Source organism: Martes martes, assembly GCF_963455335.1.
Source record: "Martes martes genome assembly, chromosome: 13".
NCBI lineage: Eukaryota > Metazoa > Chordata > Mammalia > Carnivora > Mustelidae > Martes > Martes martes.
Genome location: NC_137901.1, coordinates 55,211,862 through 55,230,201, shown reverse-complemented (window position 1 = coordinate 55,230,201; position 18,340 = coordinate 55,211,862). Strand labels below are relative to the sequence as shown.

The following is an 18,340-nucleotide window of genomic DNA, read 5'->3' as shown; positions in this document are numbered from 1 at the left end:
CCTTTGTCTAGTTTGGTTTCAGGGTAATACTGGCCTCATAGCATGAATTTGGAAGAATTCCTTCCTCTTATTTTTTGGGGGGGGATAGTTTGAGAGAGATAGGTATTAACTCCTCTTTACATGTGTAGTAGAATTTACCTGTGAATTCATCTGGTCCTAGACTCTTGTTTGTTGCAAGGTTTTTGATTAGTGATTTAATTTTGTTATAAGTCCACTACTGTTTATTAGCATACTGAAGAATGGTCATGATAAATTGGATTCATAAATTTTTTTATTTTCTCTGTTCCAGGTTTCTGTGCTATGCCTTGTATGACAAAAGCCCTCTCACCAAGAATACTTTTGCCTTGACACTTGTGGACAGTCAGACCATGTGAGTACGGAATCTGAATAGGTAGATTGCAGTGAACCTGAATTAGTTAAATTAACTAAGCAAAAAAGGAAACAAAAATAAAAACAACCGCCTCCCCAAAACCGTACAAAACAGCCAAAAATATTGTACTAGATAGACCAAAGAAATAGTATCTATTTTCTTTATGATACAAATTCTAGATGAAGAAGAAAACTCATCTCTTTTCCCCATTAACTTATTATTTTAGTGGGATCTATAAGAGCAACAGTGAAATTTTTATGTCAGCTCATTTTTCAGGGTATTTATGGCAACCAGTTAGAAGTTTAATGAAAGCATTATTTGGGTTTGTTTTTGTTATTCTAAAAGGGAAAAACTCCTAAACTTTTTTATGTGGCACTATTTTGCAGAAAAACACTGCTAAGGAGTGCTAAAGTGGCAATGAAACAGCCCAACAGAAAGAGGAAGCTTAATATGGATTCCAAAGAGCGTTTGAATCAGGATGGATGCTTGGTAAGATGTCAAGTTCCTGGGCCCTTAGTTTGTGCTCACTGTGAAAATTTACAATGTAATTGTATAGTTTGCGTAACCACAGCAGAGGCTGTTTTTTCAATGAGTAGGAGCTGTCTGCTTCTGGTTGAGTTTTATATACAGAGGTATAGAATATAAATGTCATTAAAGCCTGACAACATTTTAAAGGGTAATAATTCATTTTAAAGTGAGAAGAGAACTTTTTAAAAAATTTTAAAAACATTTTAATGCATGTCCTTTGGACACATTTACATGTGCATGTATTTTAAATATAACATCTTGCAGAAAAGTAAATATAATATTTTACTATGTATATCTCATATGACATGGTAATTCATACAGTTATATCTTATGATATTCTGTGAATGGCCTGTGCTGTCCAAGATTTTATGCTGGTATTTACAAACACAGTGCATTGCTATGATAAGATAATTACTTCTGTGAAAAATACAGGATTTATCTTTCACAATAAATGCTTTGATATTTAAGATTTTATCAAATAAAATTTGTTAAATAATCTTTTCTCTTAATTCCCCACCAAATATAGCACAAATAATTTATGTCTTATTAGAAAGGGATATTTCTTCAACTGAAGGTAATTATTTGATGAATAATCTAAAAAAATATAAAAGATAAAAAGAAAAATACCCCCCCCTCCCGTCAGTTATCTAATAGTCATTTAAGGAGGAGCTTTAATTTGTTGTGGAGATGGACTAAAACAATGATTAGTTATTACTAGATAATTGGATACAGGTGCTTTTTATATTGTCTTTTCTTTTTTTTTAAGATTTTATTTATTTATTTGACAGAGAGAGATCACAAGTAGGCAGAGAGGCAGGCAAAGAGAGAGGGTGAAGGAGGCTCCCTGCCAAGCAGAGAGCCCGACGTGGGGCTCGATCCCAGGACCCCGAGATCATGACACAAGCTGAAGGCAGAGGCCCAACCCACCAAGCCACCCAGGCGCCCCTAAATTATCTTTTCTATTTATATACTTTACCATTAACGTGTTACTTTTTGAATTAGAGATAAAACTATACATATGTATGTGTAGGAAAATACCAGGAAGAAAATCCAAATATTAGTCATGGTACATTTTAGTGGGAATTTTAGAGACCTTCTTCTCCTCCCTCCCTCCCTTCCATCCTTCTTTCCTTTTTAAAGATTTACTTATTTGAGAGTGAGAATGCACACGCACATTGAGTGAAGTAGGGGGAGAGAGTAGGGGAAAGAATCCTCAAGCAGACTCCCTGCTCACTGTGGAGCCTGACACAGAGCTCAATCTCACAACCCTGAGATAATGACCTGAGCTGAAATCAAGAGTCGGACATTTAACTGACTGAGCCACCCAGGAGTCCCAAAGGGAATTTTCTTTGTAACAGTGGAGGTAATTGATCATTATCAAGTGAGGGACAGAGACTGTGGACTGGAGGGTGTTGTGTTTGTTAGGGTTCTCCAGAGAAAGAACCAATGGTAGTAGTTGACTGTCCTGTCATATCCCTGTTCACAATCTTTGTCCCTACTTGATAATGATGAATTAGATGTGTATGTGTACATATGTATATAGAAAGATTTACTCTAAGGAATTGATTCATACAATTGTGAGAGCTGACAGGTCTGAAATCTACAGGGCAGGTTGGCAGGCTGGAGACCCAGAATAGAGTTAATGTTGCAACCTTGAGTCCAGAGGCATTCTGGAGGCAAAATTCCCTCTTCTTTAGAGAGGTCAGACTTTTTTTCTCTTAAGGCCTTCAGCTGATCAGATGAGGCCCCTCCACATGATGGAAGATAATGTGCTTTACTCAGAGTCTACTATTTGAGTATAAATCCCATCTAAAAAATACCTCACAGTGACATCTTGACAGCTGGAGGGTATAATACGCATCTTGCTTCTAGTTACTTATGCTCTTTCCCTGTGGCAACTTTTTGTATTCCTACACATTTCAAGGTGGCAGAAGTGACCAGGATACGTCCATAGTGATGGTTTTGGTGATAGTGGGGCATTAGAACATTCTCATTAGTGACCTCTCATGGGCTCTTACCATGTATTGGTCTGGGTTTTGGGGTCTTCAAGTGGTTTGTGGTTATGCATTTACATATTGCAGCTGGTGAAGTGACACAGTGTCATACACTCTTTGGTTTGATGTCAGGTTAGGTATGGTTTAATGAACTCCCAGTGTTAAATAAGACATGCCAAGTGATGATCTTGTCCACAGTTGGTTTTCAGATGTTAACTGTATGTCTGTGTCTAGTCACAGAACTGTTTCCTTCAGATCAGCCTCACTGGGAGGTGAGATGGTTAATGTGGGGCTGAGATCCAGTCCCCCCTGAGGTCCAGATTGGCTTCATCTCAGTTCTGTGAGAGTCGATCACTCTCAGTGTACCCCAGAGAGCTCGCTTCAAAGGGGTTCCTTGGACCAGACTTAGAAAGACCTGAGCCTGTCTCACCTTATGTGAGGATGATGTTTTTCTCAGCATTTTTGGTTTGTTGTGTCATGCCCTCTGAGGAGACAAGGTACTAAATGTGTTCACAGTTGTTCTTGGATAGTGGTTCTTCAGCTGTGGTCTCTGGAACAACAGCATGGGCATTACCTGGAGGTTTGTTAGAAATGCAGTTTCTTGGGCTTTACTCCAGACCTCTTGGATCAGATATGTTGGGAGTGGGTCTCAGCAGTTTGTATTTTATAAGGCCTCCCGGTGATAGTGGTCTGCTCTCATGTTTGAGAACCACTGTCTGAGAGACAGTTAGGTCTATCTTCCCTACTAATTGTCCTAGAGTCATTCAGTAATGGCTGCTTCATAATTCTTACATTTTTGCGTTTAATATTGGAGACTACCTCTCCTGTCTAAACACATTTGCTATTTTTTCTATCATTTCCTGTCAAGCTGCTAAAATTATTACCGTCCATTCTCAGCACTTCCGTTATTTTGCTCTACAACATGAGTATTCAGACTTCTGTCTTTTCTGTATCGTCAAAAATCCTAGTTTTCTCTTAAAGCCGAACTTGGTTTCTAACTTGATGCCAGTAACTTTATCATTATTTCCTTTCCATGTTGGGATTTCCCCATTTTTGAACCTCAGAAGTGCTCAACACTTACATAGGTGCTGTTTGAGTGTGGCGCCTTAACGTGGCTGGATTTCCAAAAATATCTGTTGAATGATGTTCCTGGTGTTTAATGGCATCTCCAGGCAAGTGGGCTTCTTTGATCATACTAATATAATGATATTTCAAAGGGCCATATTACCGATTTGAGTTTTGAGGTGCTTGGAGCATACAATTATTTTTAAGAATGTTCACATAGGATAATAGAAAAGATGTGCATTTAGGATGAATTCCTATACTGTCAGCTAGGGGCTTGTTGCCAGTTAAAGTGTCCACTTTAATTAGTTAAATTTAATAGTTTAATATAACAAACTGATTTACATCTGTGGCTGCATTCACGGTGGAGAGAAAGGGGTTCAATCATGCTTGAATTTGATTACTAAAATCATGTTTGAAATTTGCTTGAATTATCACTAACATACTTTACATTCCGTGTAACTCATATAATTTTACAAGTGATATTTCCTGTCAACTAAGCAAAATAGCATTGCTAGATTAAGCACATTAAACATAAAACTAATGAACAGTTGGGTACTTTCTAAACATCTGCTTTTGGGGCACCTGGGTGGCTCAGTCATTAAGTAGCTGCCTTCGGCTCACGTCCTGATCCTGGGGTCTAGGATGGAGCCCCAAATCGGGCTCCCTGCTCGGCAGGAAACCTGCTTCTCCCTCTCCCACTCCCCCTGCTTGTGTTCCCTCTCTCACTGTGTCTCTCTCTGTCAAATAAATAAATAAAATCTTTAAAAAATTTAAAAAATAAACAGTAATTTCATATCTTCAATATCTAGTAATTTACAGATGTTGATAATAGTATCTGCCAATGAATGTCTTCTTATACTAAAATTTTCTGTGTATTTCTTCACAGAAATTAAAAAACATTCCTTTATATTTTTCTATATGCAGGCACATGGTTTAAAAAAATAGTACAAATAGTATGAAAATAAGAAGTAAATTCTCTACTGTGCCCACTCACACACATGTTAAACCCCCCAATTTTTTTTTTTTTAAGATAAGAAGAAAAAGAGCAAGGAAGGGGCAGAAGGAGAAGGAGAGAGAGAATCTTAAGCAGACTCCATGCCTAGTGCAGAGCCTGACTCAGGGCTCAATTTCAGGACCTGGAGGTCATGAACTGAGCCAAAATCAAGAGTTGCATTAAGTTGATTAAGCCCCCCCAGAGCCCCTCACAAATCTTTATTTAAAGGTGTGACACCATTTGTATTTTCTCATCTATCTGTATAGGAATCAAAAGCAAAAATAGGAAGCTAAAAAACCCAAACCCCCTAGGCACAAATATATACATACATTCATAATACCTACTGCATGCATACATGTATCCCAAATGGGCTCATATTCTACTTCCTGGTCTGTTTCTTATTATTATTATTATTTTTTTTGCACTTAAGCATGTATGTCTTGGAACACATGCAGAACATGTCATTGTTTTCAGTGGTGCTTAGCATTCCACTCTGTGAATGTACCATAATTCATTAAATAGTACCCTTCCCTAAACATTTAGGGGATTTTTAGTTTTTGTAGTTGTCTGCTGTGTTAAAACCAAATGTTCTTATTCACATGTTTTCATAGGCTTTTATAGTTGATTCATGGATAAAATCTTATCAGTAGACTTGTTATACTACATGCATTTAAGATCTTGATAAGGCTTTTATATCATCTTCTGAGGTCACCCCAGGGTATACCCTCTCTTACGCCATCTGTACGAGTGCTTTGTTTGCTTAGGTTTTATTATTGCATGTCTGATGCCTTTGTTTACTGAGATCTGTCATGTGGATGAGTTTCATTTACGGGCTGGCCCATGGTGCTGCAGCACGTTTGAAGAGGGGCGTTGCCCTGGGTCTGGTAGATTCCTTAACATGTCATGCTTCTTCGTGCATCCAGCATGAAGACAGGTGTCCTTTGTTATTCTTTTCCCACTCACCACCATTAGAATTGACTGGCAAAGTGTAGGTACATGATAATTGAGGAAACAAGCATTTTTTTTCCAAAGTGATTTCTTAGGTGTTTGGTGTGTATGTGGATGTTCTGGTCATAAGAACCCAAACCATGTGTAGGCTGTAAAATTTCAGATTTCCTACATAAAAATGTAAGTTTCCTAAATGAAAAAGGAAATTTTATTTGACTCTAGAAGAATAAAATAATTGTGTGTGTAAAATATCTGATACTGCGTTAAGTATTGGTTTCCATTCTTTCTCTTCCTCTGTACCTCTTAAAATCTAGGCATCTATATCTGATTAGTGAACTCTAAACTTTGAGAAATAGAAATAGGAGACATCTATTCTCTAAAGGATCTGAATAAATCTGAAAAATGAACTTATTATTGTTGAATAGAAAAGAACTAACTAATATAGGGCAATGTGAGACAACTAACTGCTTATGCACATGAGTGCTCCTTTGTGCATTCAGCCTTCAGAGAAAGGTAGAGGCATTGGGGCCTAAGTCTTGGCTTTGAAGGATGAGGAGAATCTAAGATGTCTATATTTAACACTTTATTTAATATATTTAACAAATAAAATTTATCTAATGCATATTTAATGCTATTGTAACAAATGGTTCATAAGTCCAACCTGGCAAAATAAATCCAACCTGGTAAAATGCAATATGAGAGAATACAACTTCTTTGTATTTTAATATCTGGGTGCTCTAGGCAAGTAACCTTGAGAGATAAGGAAGTTGAAAGGTCAAAGGAAGGATCATCTGAGCCAAGGAAGCAGCATGACCAAAGGTATGGGGTTGGAAGCAAATATGATATATGTGATAAATGACCAGACTATAATGACTTGTCTGACTGAGCAGATGTTGTTATTGGCAGTTTTGTAGAAAGAGTGTTAGGCCAGGGGTCAGAGTATTTGGATTTTAGTCTTTGGCTCTGGAGGTAATTAGCTCTATGACCAAGGACAAGTACTTCATCAGGCTGGGGCTCATTTTCTTTGTTTATAGAACAAAAGTCTTAGATTAAAATATCTTAAGGATCTTTCCCTTTCAGTGAGTCTGAGATTTGGTATGTAATGAAATAATAAGATGACTCAAATGGACGTGAGTGGCTAAGCTTAGAGAGTCTTGACTGCAGAGCAGAGGAATTTGTACTTGATATTCTGTCTGCCAACCTTGATATACTAGAGGAAGGAGCCATGGTTGGCTTTGACTTAGGCATAGTGTAATGAAATTTTTTATAACATACTCAAATAGATATTGAGAAAATATTTATGGTAGGGTTGTATTAGTTTCTTAATCTTCAGTAGTACCTAATTTTTTTTTTTATCATTTTGCTGCCCTACACTTGACTGCTATACCAGTTTACATCAGCCAGTAGAATTCATTTATATATAGGGGAACCATAGAAAGGGGATGTTCTCTCTCTCTCTCTTTTTGTGTGTGTGTGTGTGTGTGTGGAAGTCTTAGCCGATACTGTTTTAAAATGTACCTGGAATTTTGTTTTTATTCAGGTAGAGTGAGGCTAACAGATCTATAGGTGATTTCTGAAAATTAGTTTGTTACTCACATTTCCCAAGGGGGGAGCACAGCACACCATGCAGCACTGTCCCAGGAAGCCCTAGTATATTCAGGGACAGAAAGAAGGAGGGGAAAACATGGGTAAGAGTCTTTATTGTTTGTGTGTGTGTGTTTAAGGTTTTATTCATTTATTTGACAGAGAGCGAGAGCAGGAACACAAGCGGGAGGAGTGGGAGAGGGAGAAACAGGCTTTTTGCCAAGTAGGGTGCCCAATGCAGTCTAGATCCCAGGACCGTGGGATTATGACTTGAGGGGAAGGCAGATGCTTAACAACTGAGCCACCCAGGTGCCCCCTTTATTGTGTTTTTTAATAGGAATGAATGGATGAGGAGGGTCAGGAAATTAAGGAGGCTTAGGATTGGGTGGTTTTAATAATTTCTGTAGTTTCTGGCTTGGGGGATGTTCTCTGATTGTCCGGTACCTGGCCCTGGGATGATTTAGGGCTGGAAGATAGCCTCCCAGACTGTAGGAACTCGATAAGTAGTAGTGAGTGGGGAATGGGCTCGGGGTTGGTTGGTTTGCATTTCAAAGACATGATCCAGGCAAGTTGTTGGCTATCTCTAAGAATCAATTCCCACGCCCACAAGCCTCCAAAATGTCACAGCATTATAAAATACTAAAAAATAAAGAACATGATGAATACAAATACTAGGGAGAGATTTCTTTCAGAGATTATATTATTGAATATTTGAATAAAATGAGATCATTTCCTTCTGTCTGTCTGCATCTGAATTCCAGGAGAGCAATAGAAAGTAATCCTTTCCTGTTTTATTATTATTATTTTTTAATCTGAAAGGTTAATTTCATTTGTCTTAGTTTGTCATGCACATTGGATCAGAGACAAAGAGAATTTGAAAAGTAAACTTGACAAGTGAAATTCAAATGCTAGTTTATTACTGGAGTTACCAAAGGAGATTTCAATGGTTTCCATAGTCCATGAAACCAATAGTTGTCACCGTCTGTTCCTATGGAAGAGAAGCAGTGGTGGCTGGATAGTTGTCCTGTGCTCCAGGGACTGGTCTGAGGGTGAGAGAGGAAAGGGCAGTATATGGTAGCTCCAAAGTTAGGACTTAAAATTGCTAATCACAGATCAGTGGGTGAAAATCCTTTGTTTCACTTCCTTGATTGGAATTTGTAGATAGGGAAATGTAGACACTGATTAATTAGAAAAATCACTGTAACTTGTAGTAAAAGTATATGATGCATCCAGGTCCATCAGGAGATAACAGAACGTGAAGTCTTGTTGGTTATTTTACCACCTTATAATCCTCTCTTCCAAATGATGCATTTTAGGTTGGCTAATGGAAATGTACTATAGCAAAGACTTATTTTGTGTTCCTTGAACCACTCTCTCCCCTTTTCAGAGTGTTTTTTTTTTTTCCCCTAATGCTTTATTTTCAGTTTTCAGAACTGAAGTTTGAAACCTGAGAAATCACAGTAATGGTTTTATTTTTCTCAATTCATACTGATTTTCTTAAGTGTTCTGTCTGAGAAGATAAGGAAAAGTGCTCATTTTACCTTTCTTTTTTTAATTAACTCTATTCATTAATAGCAGTGTGGATTTATTACCTTTATGAAATAATTAATTAGCTCAGACAGAAGCAAAGAATGTTAAAACTAGCAGGAGCTTTGGAGAACATTTAGTCTAATCCTAATCCTTTTATTTTATTTATTTTTTAAAAGATTTTATTTATTTCTTTGACAGAGAGAGAGAGATCACAAGTAAGCAGGCAGAGAGAGAAGGAGAAGCAGCCTCCCTGCTGAGCAGGGAGCCTGATGCAGAGCTCGATCCCAGGACCCTGAGATCATGACCTGAGCCGAAGGCAGAGGCTTAACCCATTGAGCCACCCAGGTGCCCCAATCCCTCTATTTTATAGACAAGAGAAATTAGGTCCAGATAATATATATCATTTGTTCATGATTATATACTTTTGTGGGTGGGGTTGGGATTTGGCCTTATCCCAAATTCAGCATTTTTCCTGTTCTAAGGTATGTTATTAAGTACTCTTTTATTTACAAAATTGTCCAAAAAATGAGGTCAGTGTATCTTAAGAGAAACATAAATTTATTCTTAAATACAAAATTGTGATCTTTCAGGTGTATGTCTACGTATCTATAACCTTGATTCATCCAAAAAACGTGTACATAAGAAGCTTGGGTAATTTAATTCCGAAGTGAGAGGTAACATTATTTTTTGGAGGAATAGGATTCTTCTATCTAGGCAGAATTTCAATAGCAAATAAAGAAGTGTGAACCAAACATCCTAATCTACAAACGGAGTGACAGGCAGCATATTATATATTTCTTTTTATATTTGAATGATACAGTGATTATAAAAATGCTTCAGTAACTGTTGTGCTCACATAATCAACTCTTGAATACTATTTCTTGTTACCATTTTCAGTTTTTGCAGTAGAACTTTCATGAGAAAAGACTGGTGTTGTTTTGAATTATGTAAATTTCCTGTGTATTGAGTGGGTAAAAAGGGATGAAATTGGGGTAAAGAACTGCCTTAGAAAATTAGACCGATTCAGTTCATCATTTTACATGCAGTCGAACAGGATTAGATTGGACTGGGTTATGGCTTTTCTGTTTCCACCCCCTGCCTGGTAAATGGCGCTATGGGGCTCATGCTGCGGTCTATAGGCCTTCAGGAGTGGCATCAGCAGAGGCTTGTCGGAAACTGGTAATCTCAGGCCCTATCCCAGACCTATGGAATCAAGGTCTGCCTTTTAACAAGATACCCAGGTGACTCATATGCATGTTAAATTTTGAGAAGCTCTGGATTATAGTTTTATCAGGTTCTACTGTTTTAATTGCATAAAGATATCCATGATACCTTTGGGTATGAAATCAGCCAGGTAGAAAAGTACTTGAATTCATGCCATCATTCAGCAAATATTTGTTGAGCTAGATTAGGTGCCAAGTTATGTTTTGGGGATGAGAGATGGTTAAGATACTGTCTGCTTTCAGTAAGCTCATCAAAGCAGGTGAGACCAATAAGACAGATGATGGTAGTGCAATGTGATAAGCCCAATAATAGAGATTTGTATATGATATTTCCAGGCTTCAGTAGGTTACCTAATTTTCATGGGTGGAGAGGGGAGGAGGAAGTAGGAGCAAAGAAATCTCCCCGAGTTGACTCCTTAAGGATAAGTAGGCATGTATTAGTTTTCTATTGCTGCTTAACAAATTACACCCAACTTAGTGGCTTGAAATAGCTAGTTATTATTAAGTCACATTTTCTGTAGGCCAGACACCCAGGCATGACTCAAATGAATTTTATGCTTAGGGTCTCAAAGGGCGAAAACAAAGTGTTGGCCTGGCTGAGATCTTTTTGGGGTTGGGGGGTGTGCTCAGTGACATCTTTCCAAGCTCATGTGGTTGTCGACAGAATTCTCTTCCTTGTGGTTATAGGACTGAGGTTTCTGCTTTCTGCTGGGTGTTGAGCAAGAGCCGGTCTTGGCTCCGAGAGACCCTGTAGTTCTTTGTTACAGGCCCTTTCACAGCATGGTAGCCAGCTCTTTCAAGGCCAGCAGGAGATCCTTCTGCTTTAGTCAGCTAAGGTGGAGCCATCTGTTTAAATGCAGTTAAGGGACTTTGGATCTGCACTTTGAAACCTGGTGGAAAGAGATGTGGATCCATTGGCCATCTTGTCTATGAGTCAGAGTGAACAGGACAGAGGTGGGCAAGAGGAAAGCTCTGGAGAGCAGCAGGGATGGTTGCATACAAGGTACAGGAGGGCAGGGAGGCAGAGGTGAGGCCAGAGTGGTGCAGGGAGAATGTGCCAGTGCAGGGTTGTCACAGAGGAGGTGAGAATGTGATAAGGATTGGGGGACAGCTGAGTACATTTAAGTCTTTATTCTTTCCTCCATTAGCCATTCAGTAGTAAACACCTATCAGATGATGGGTAGTCCGTGTACAAACACTGGACATTGTGTTTCATTTGTGCCCCAAATCCACCGTGGTTCCTGTTATATAATAATGGCTCAAAAATGTTATTTATTTATTATTATAATTTTTAAATATTTTATTTATTTATTTGAGAGAAAGAGAGGGAGAGAGCACAAGCAGAGTGGAGGAATAGAGGGAGAGCAGGGAGCCCAATGTGGAACTCAGTCCCAGGACCCTATGATCATGACCTCAGCCAAAGGCAGATGCTTAATCATCTGAACCACCCAGGAACCCTCAATAAATGTTTTTTAAATAGGTAATTAATTTGGTTAGGGTTTTGAGATTCTTTACTCTCCCCTCAGTATTCTTTCATCAGAGATTCTGTTCATTTGAGATATGTTTCTTCAGTCAGTCAACAGGAATAGGTAGGCTAACTTAATTTTTATGAAGTCTGGATATATTCTTGGCAGTTTGAAATCTAGCAGAACACTTGACAACTACCATGGGGAGTCCACCATGTGTCATATGCTGCAATAAGGCTTTCTCCGTGAATCTCAGTTCAGTAAGGAGGTTATGATTATCTCCAAATCAAAGACTAGAAAACAGGCTCCCAGAAATGAAATCACTTGCTTAGCATTGCACCACTAGTAAGGTGGACTGGGGATTGGACCCTCATATGCCTGACTCTAACACTGAACAGAAGAGAACTCACTCACTGTGTGTGAAACACTAAATATCCTAAGGAATCCTATTAAAACACAAGGTTGTTGTAATTAAAACAGTGTGTCACTGCTAACTGAAAAGATAAGCCAGAGAAACAGAAGAGAAACACCAGAAGTAGGAGCGAATGCACATGGGAGTTTAGTATATAGTATACACACGTTGGGACAGATGAATGGCCACCTGGTGAAGATATTGGGTGCTTACTTCACATTATAGTGTGAATATATTCAGATTTATCAAAGATTCAAATGTGGGAAATTGTAAATGTAATAGGAAAACAAAGTAGAAGCTTTTTATAATTTGGGAGTAGAAAAGGATTTTCTAACTTTTATTCAAATCTAGAAGCCATGAAAGAAAAGTTTGGTAATTTCCGTTCTTAAACAACAAAAATCTCTGCATATTAAAAAATATCATAAAAAAGTTAAAAAGACAAATGACAAACTGGGAAAAAAAGAATAATGCATCTCATAATGTAGACAAAAGTCTAATCTTCCTAATTTATCAAGACCCAAAGATGAGTAATCATTCCAACAGAAAATAGACCAAGGATGTAAAATGATATTTGACAGAAAAGGGAAAACAAGAAGCTTTTAAATATATACAAAGTGATCTTCAGTTTCATCCTAATGAAACAAATGCAAATTAAAATTATAGTAAGATATTTTTCATTCATCATCTTGGCAAAAATCCAAAAATTTGATAACACACCCTGTTGACAGGCTACAGGAACACAGGTCCTAATCCAAGGCTCATGGGACTGTTGAGTGGGGAAGCTCATGTGGAAATTAGCAGCAGAAAAATATGAGCCTTTGTTGACCAGCAGTTTCACTTCTTTCTTTTTTTTTTTTTTTGAAGATTTTAAAGATTGATTTCTTTATTTGAGAGAGAAAGTGAGCAAGCATGAGCAGAGGAGGAGCAGAGAGAGAATCACAAGCAGACTCCATGCTGGATGCAAAGCCCAGTGTCTTAAGAGCCTGAGATCACGACAGGAGCCAAAACCAAGAGTCAGATGCCGAACCAACTAAGCCACCCAGGCCCCCCCTGGCAGTTTCAGTTCTGAGAAGCCATTCCACAGATATCCTAGCACAAATGCAAAATGACATACGTGCTAGTTTTTCACTGTAGTTTAATATGACTTGGAAAAAAGATCAGAAACAACCCAAACATCCATGAATATGGAACCAGTTAAATAAATCATGAAATATCATTCAGTGCAATTCTATGCAGCTGTGAAGAAAGACCGAGAATGTTCTTAGTGACCTGATAAAAATCTCTGAGGTATTTTGTTAAAAGAGAGGTAGAAAACAGTATTATGATATGCTACCTTTGCACATCAGAGCAAGGAAATAAGAATATATATTCATGTTTCTTTGTATTGTTATAAAGAAAATGTTGCAAGTACATATTAGACTCTAATAACAGTGGTTACTGGGTGGAGGTATTGAGTTGGCCAGATGGAGGTGGATGAGTGGGGAAGTTTTCACTGTATTACTGCTTTCTGTGTATATTTTTACCTTGAACCATCTGAATTCAAAAAACAAATGACGTATAGAAAGATACCGAGCTAAGGCATCTCACCGAATCTATCATAGTCATATACAGCTATATTGGCAAGTGGTCGCCTTGTTTGCTTACCCATCAGTAAAGAAACATTAACCACATATCTCAATCTATGCGTTTATTTGAAAATTGTATGATTTACTATTACACAAATTGTATTTTGTACCTTAAAGCCATAGACCAAAACAGGAACTGAAATTGTATAATATAAAAATGAAATTAACAGTATTTATTCTGTTACAAACAAGTTTGCAATCATTAAAATATTAATATGCATGAATCTTTTTTGAAAGCTTGATTCAAAGCTTTATGTTGACATTATCTGAAGTCTGTTTTTTAGATTCATTTGTAATGGTTATCATAGCCAGGATGACTGAATATCCTGGTTTCTCTAGAACTTAGGGGTTCCCCACATGTGGGACTTCAGTGCTGTGACTAGGTCAATCTGGGGAAAACTGGGGCAGTCAGTCTCCCTTGTCATAGCTTAAAAAGACATATCCCAAAGATATATAAGACTAACTTGAAGAAGTGATCATTCACCAAACTTACCAAGTCATGACACTCATTTCTCAGCATCTCCCATTAATTATGTGAAGGCTTTTGTGTATTTCACCTGCTGAATTTTCATCTTTCCTGATGACAATCAGTTTTTCTTGGAAATCAATAAAAAGTATCACATATTTGTATTTTTAAAAGTAAGTTCAACGCCCCCTGAAACCCTTCATTTGGAGGATTTTTAAAAAAGATTTTATTTATTTATTTGAAAGAGTGAGAAACAGGCAAAGAGGGAACCCAAACGGGGGAGTGGGAGAGGGAGAAGCAGGCTTCCCGCTGAAGTGGGGCCGGATCCCAGGACCCTGGGATCATGACCTGAGGCGAAGGAGATGCTTAATGACTGAGCCACACAGGTGCCCCAATTTGGAGGACTTCAAAATTGGGAAACTGTTCCCCAATTTTTAAGTGTATAATTGTGAGTTTGTATGTGGGCATACATTGTTTATGGCCACAAAACTATATAAATGAAACATATTTCTGGATGCCCATTAACAAATCCTCTTTGCTAGTTGAGTATCTTTCTTTTTTTTAAAATTTTTTTTTATTGTGTTATGTTAGCCACAATAAAATACATCATTAGTTTTTGATGCAGAGTTCCAAGATTCATTGTTTATGTAAACACCCAGTACTCCATGCAATATGTGCTGTCCTTAACACCCACCACCAGGGTCACCCATCTCCCATCCCCTCTCCTCCAAAGCCCTCAGTTTGTTCTTCAGAGTCCACAGTCTCTCATGGTTCGTCTCCCCCTGTGATTTCCCCCAATTCACTATCCCTTTCTTTCTCCTAATGTCCTCTAAGTTATTCCTTATGTTCTACAAGTAAGGGAAATCATATAATTGACTTTCTCTGCTTGACTTATTTCACTCAGCATAATCTCCTCCAGTCCCGTCCATACAAAAGTTGGGTATTCATCCATATATTCCATTGTATATGTGAACCACATCTTCTTTATCTACCCATCTGTCAAAGGGCATCTCAGCTCTTTCCACACTTTGGCGATTGTAGACATTGCTGCTACGAACATTGGGGTACATATGGGCCTTCTTTTCACTACGTCTATATCTTTGGGGTGAATATCCAGTAGTGCAATTGCAGGGTCACAGGGTAGCTCTATTTTTAATTTTTTGAGGAATCTCCACACTGTTTTCAAAGTGGCTACCCCAACTTGCATTCCCACCAACAGTGTAAAAGGGTTCCTCCTTCTCCACATCCTCTCCAACATTTGTTATTTCCTACCTTGTTAATCTTTGCAATTCTAACTGGTGCAAGATGGTATCTCAATGTGGTTTTGATATGAATTTCCCTGATGGCTAGTGATGATGACCTTTTTTTCATGTGTCTGTTAGCCATTTGTATGTCTTCATTGGAAAAGTGCCTATTCATGTCTTCTGCCCATTTTTTAACATGATTATCTATTTTTTGTGTGTTGAGTTTGAAAAGTTCTTTATAGATCTTGGATATCAACCCTTTGTCTGTAGTGTCATTTGCGAATATCTTCTCCCATTCCGTGGGTTGCCTCTTTGTTTTGTTGACTGTTTCCTTGGCTGTGCAGAAGCTTTTTATCTTGATGTAGTCCCCAAAGTTCATTTTTGCTTTTGTTTCCTTTGCCTTTGGAAACCTGTCTTGAAAGAAGTGCTCTGGCCAGTGTTGGAGAGGTTACTAACTATGATCTCCTCTAGGGTTTTGATGGATTCCTGTCTCATGTGAGGTCTTTCATCCATTTTGAGTTCATCTTTGTGTATGATGTAAGACAATGGTCAAGTTTCATTCTTCTATATATAGCTGTCCAATTTTCCTAGCACCATTAATTGAAGAGACTTTTTTCCCACTGTATATTTTTTCCTGCTTTGTTGAAGATTATTTGACCATAGAGTTGAGGGTCCATATCTGGGCTCTCTACTCTGTTCCATTGGTGTTTGTGTCTGTTTTTGTGCCAGTACCATGCAGGACCCATCCATATGCTGTCTACAAGAGATGCATTTTGAACCTAAAGTTACATCCAGACTGAAAGTGAAGATATGGAGAACCATCTTTCATGCCAGTGGGCCTCAGGAGAAAGCTGGGGTAGCAATTCTTATATCAGTTGAATTAGATTTTAAGCTAAAGCCTGTAGCCAGAGATACAGAAGGACACTACATCATTCTTAAAGGGTCTATCCAACAAGAAGATCTAACAATTATAAATGTTTATGCCCCCACCTGAGAGTAGCCAACTACATAAGCCAACTGTTAATCAAAATAGTATATTGGTAAGAATATGTTAATTGTAGGGGATCTTAACACGCCACTCTCAGCAAGAGATAGATCCTCTAAGCAGAAAATCAACAAATAAATAAGAGCTTTGAATGACACATTGGACCAGATGGACCTCATAGATATATACAGAACATTCTACCCTAAAACAACAGAATACTCAAGAATAGACCATATACTGTGTCACAAATCAGGTCTCAACTAATACCAAAGGATTGAGATTATTCCCTGGATATTCTCAGACCACTATGCTTTGAAACTGGAACTCAATCACAAGAAAAAGTTTGAAAGAAATTCAAATACTTGGAAGCTAAAGACCATCCTGCTCAAGAATGTTTGGATCAATCGGGAAATCAAAGAAGAACTTAAGCAATTCATGGAAACCAATGAGAATGAAGACACATCGGTCCAAAACCTATGGGATATGGCAAAGACAATCCAAAGGGGGAAATTCATAGCCATCCAAGCCTCACTCAAAAAACACTGAAAAATCCTGAATACGCAAACACTCTTTACACCTTAAAGAACTGGAAAATCAACAACAAATTAAGCCAACCCCACCCACAAGAAGGGGAATAATTAAGATTGGAGCAGAGATCAATGAGTTAGAAACTAGAGATATAGTAGAACACATCAACGAAATTAGAAGGTTGTTCTTTGATAGAATTAATAAGATTGATGAACCACTGGCCAAACTAATCCAAAAGAAAAGAGAAAAGACCCAAATTAATAAAGTTATGAATGAAAGGGGAGAGATCACGACTAACACCAAGGAAATAGAAAGAATCATCAGAAATTATTATCAACGGCTATATGCCAATAAGTTAAGCAACCTAGGAGAAATGGATGCATTCTTGGAAATCTATAAACTTCCAAGAGTGAAACAGGAAGAAATTGACAACCTGAATAGACCAACTGAAGCAGTGATCAAAAACCTCCCAAAAAACAAAAGTCCAGGACATGACGGATTCCCTGGGGAATTCTACCAAACCTCCAGAGAAGAAATAATACCTATTCTCCTGAACCTATTTCAAAAAATAGAAACAGAAGGAAGATTTCTAGACTCTTTCTATGAAGCCAGCACTACCCTGATCCCCAAACCAGGCAAAGACCCGATCGAAAAGGAGAATTGCAGACCAATATTCCTGATAAATTTGGATGTCAAGATTCTTAACAAGATCCTAGCTAATAGGATCCAACAGTACATTAAAAAAAATTATCCACCATGACCAGGTGGGATTTAGCCCTGGAATGCCAGGGTGGTTCAACGTTTGCAAATCAATCAATATGATAGAACAAATCAATAAGAGAAGAGAGAAGAACTACATGGTCCTCTCAATGTAGAAAAGCATTTGACAAAATACAGCATCCTATCCTGATTAAAACTCTTCAGAGTATAGGGATAGAGGGAACATTCCTCAACTTCATAAAATCCATCTATGAAAAATGCACAGCAAATATCATTCTCAACGAAAAAGCTGAGAACCTTCCCATTGATATCAGGAAAATGACAAAGATGTCCACTCTCACCACTGTTGTTCAACATAGTACTAGAAGTCTTAGCAACAGCAATCAGACAACAAAAAGAAATAAAAAGTATTCAGATAGGCAAAGAAGAAGTCAGACTCTCTTTCTTCACAGATGACATGATACTTTTTGTGGAAAACCCAAAAGACTCCACCCCCAAATTATTAGAACTCATAAAGCAATTCAGTAATTTGGCAGGATACAAAATCAATGTGCAGAAATCAGTTGCTTTCTTATACACTAACAATGAAAACATAGAAAGGGAAATTAGAGAATCGATTCCATTTACAATAGCACCAGAAACCATAAGATACCTGGGA

General features: G+C 37.9%; 1 protein-coding gene across 3 annotated transcripts in view; it reads left to right on the top strand.

The window, feature by feature from the left end:
* Nucleotides 1–787: 787 nt before the first annotated feature.
* The window catches only part of L3MBTL4 (L3MBTL histone methyl-lysine binding protein 4), a gene marked incomplete at both ends in the record, with an annotated part of 359,304 nt that continues 341,751 nt past the window's right edge, over nucleotides 788–18,340 (top strand). For all 3 annotated transcript variants that reach the window (XM_080822147.1, XM_080822146.1, XM_080822148.1), the window contains one exon: nucleotides 788–859. In XM_080822147.1, coding sequence (XP_080678273.1) covers nucleotides 788–859 — 72 coding nt within the window. The remainder of the gene's footprint in view (nucleotides 860–18,340) is intronic.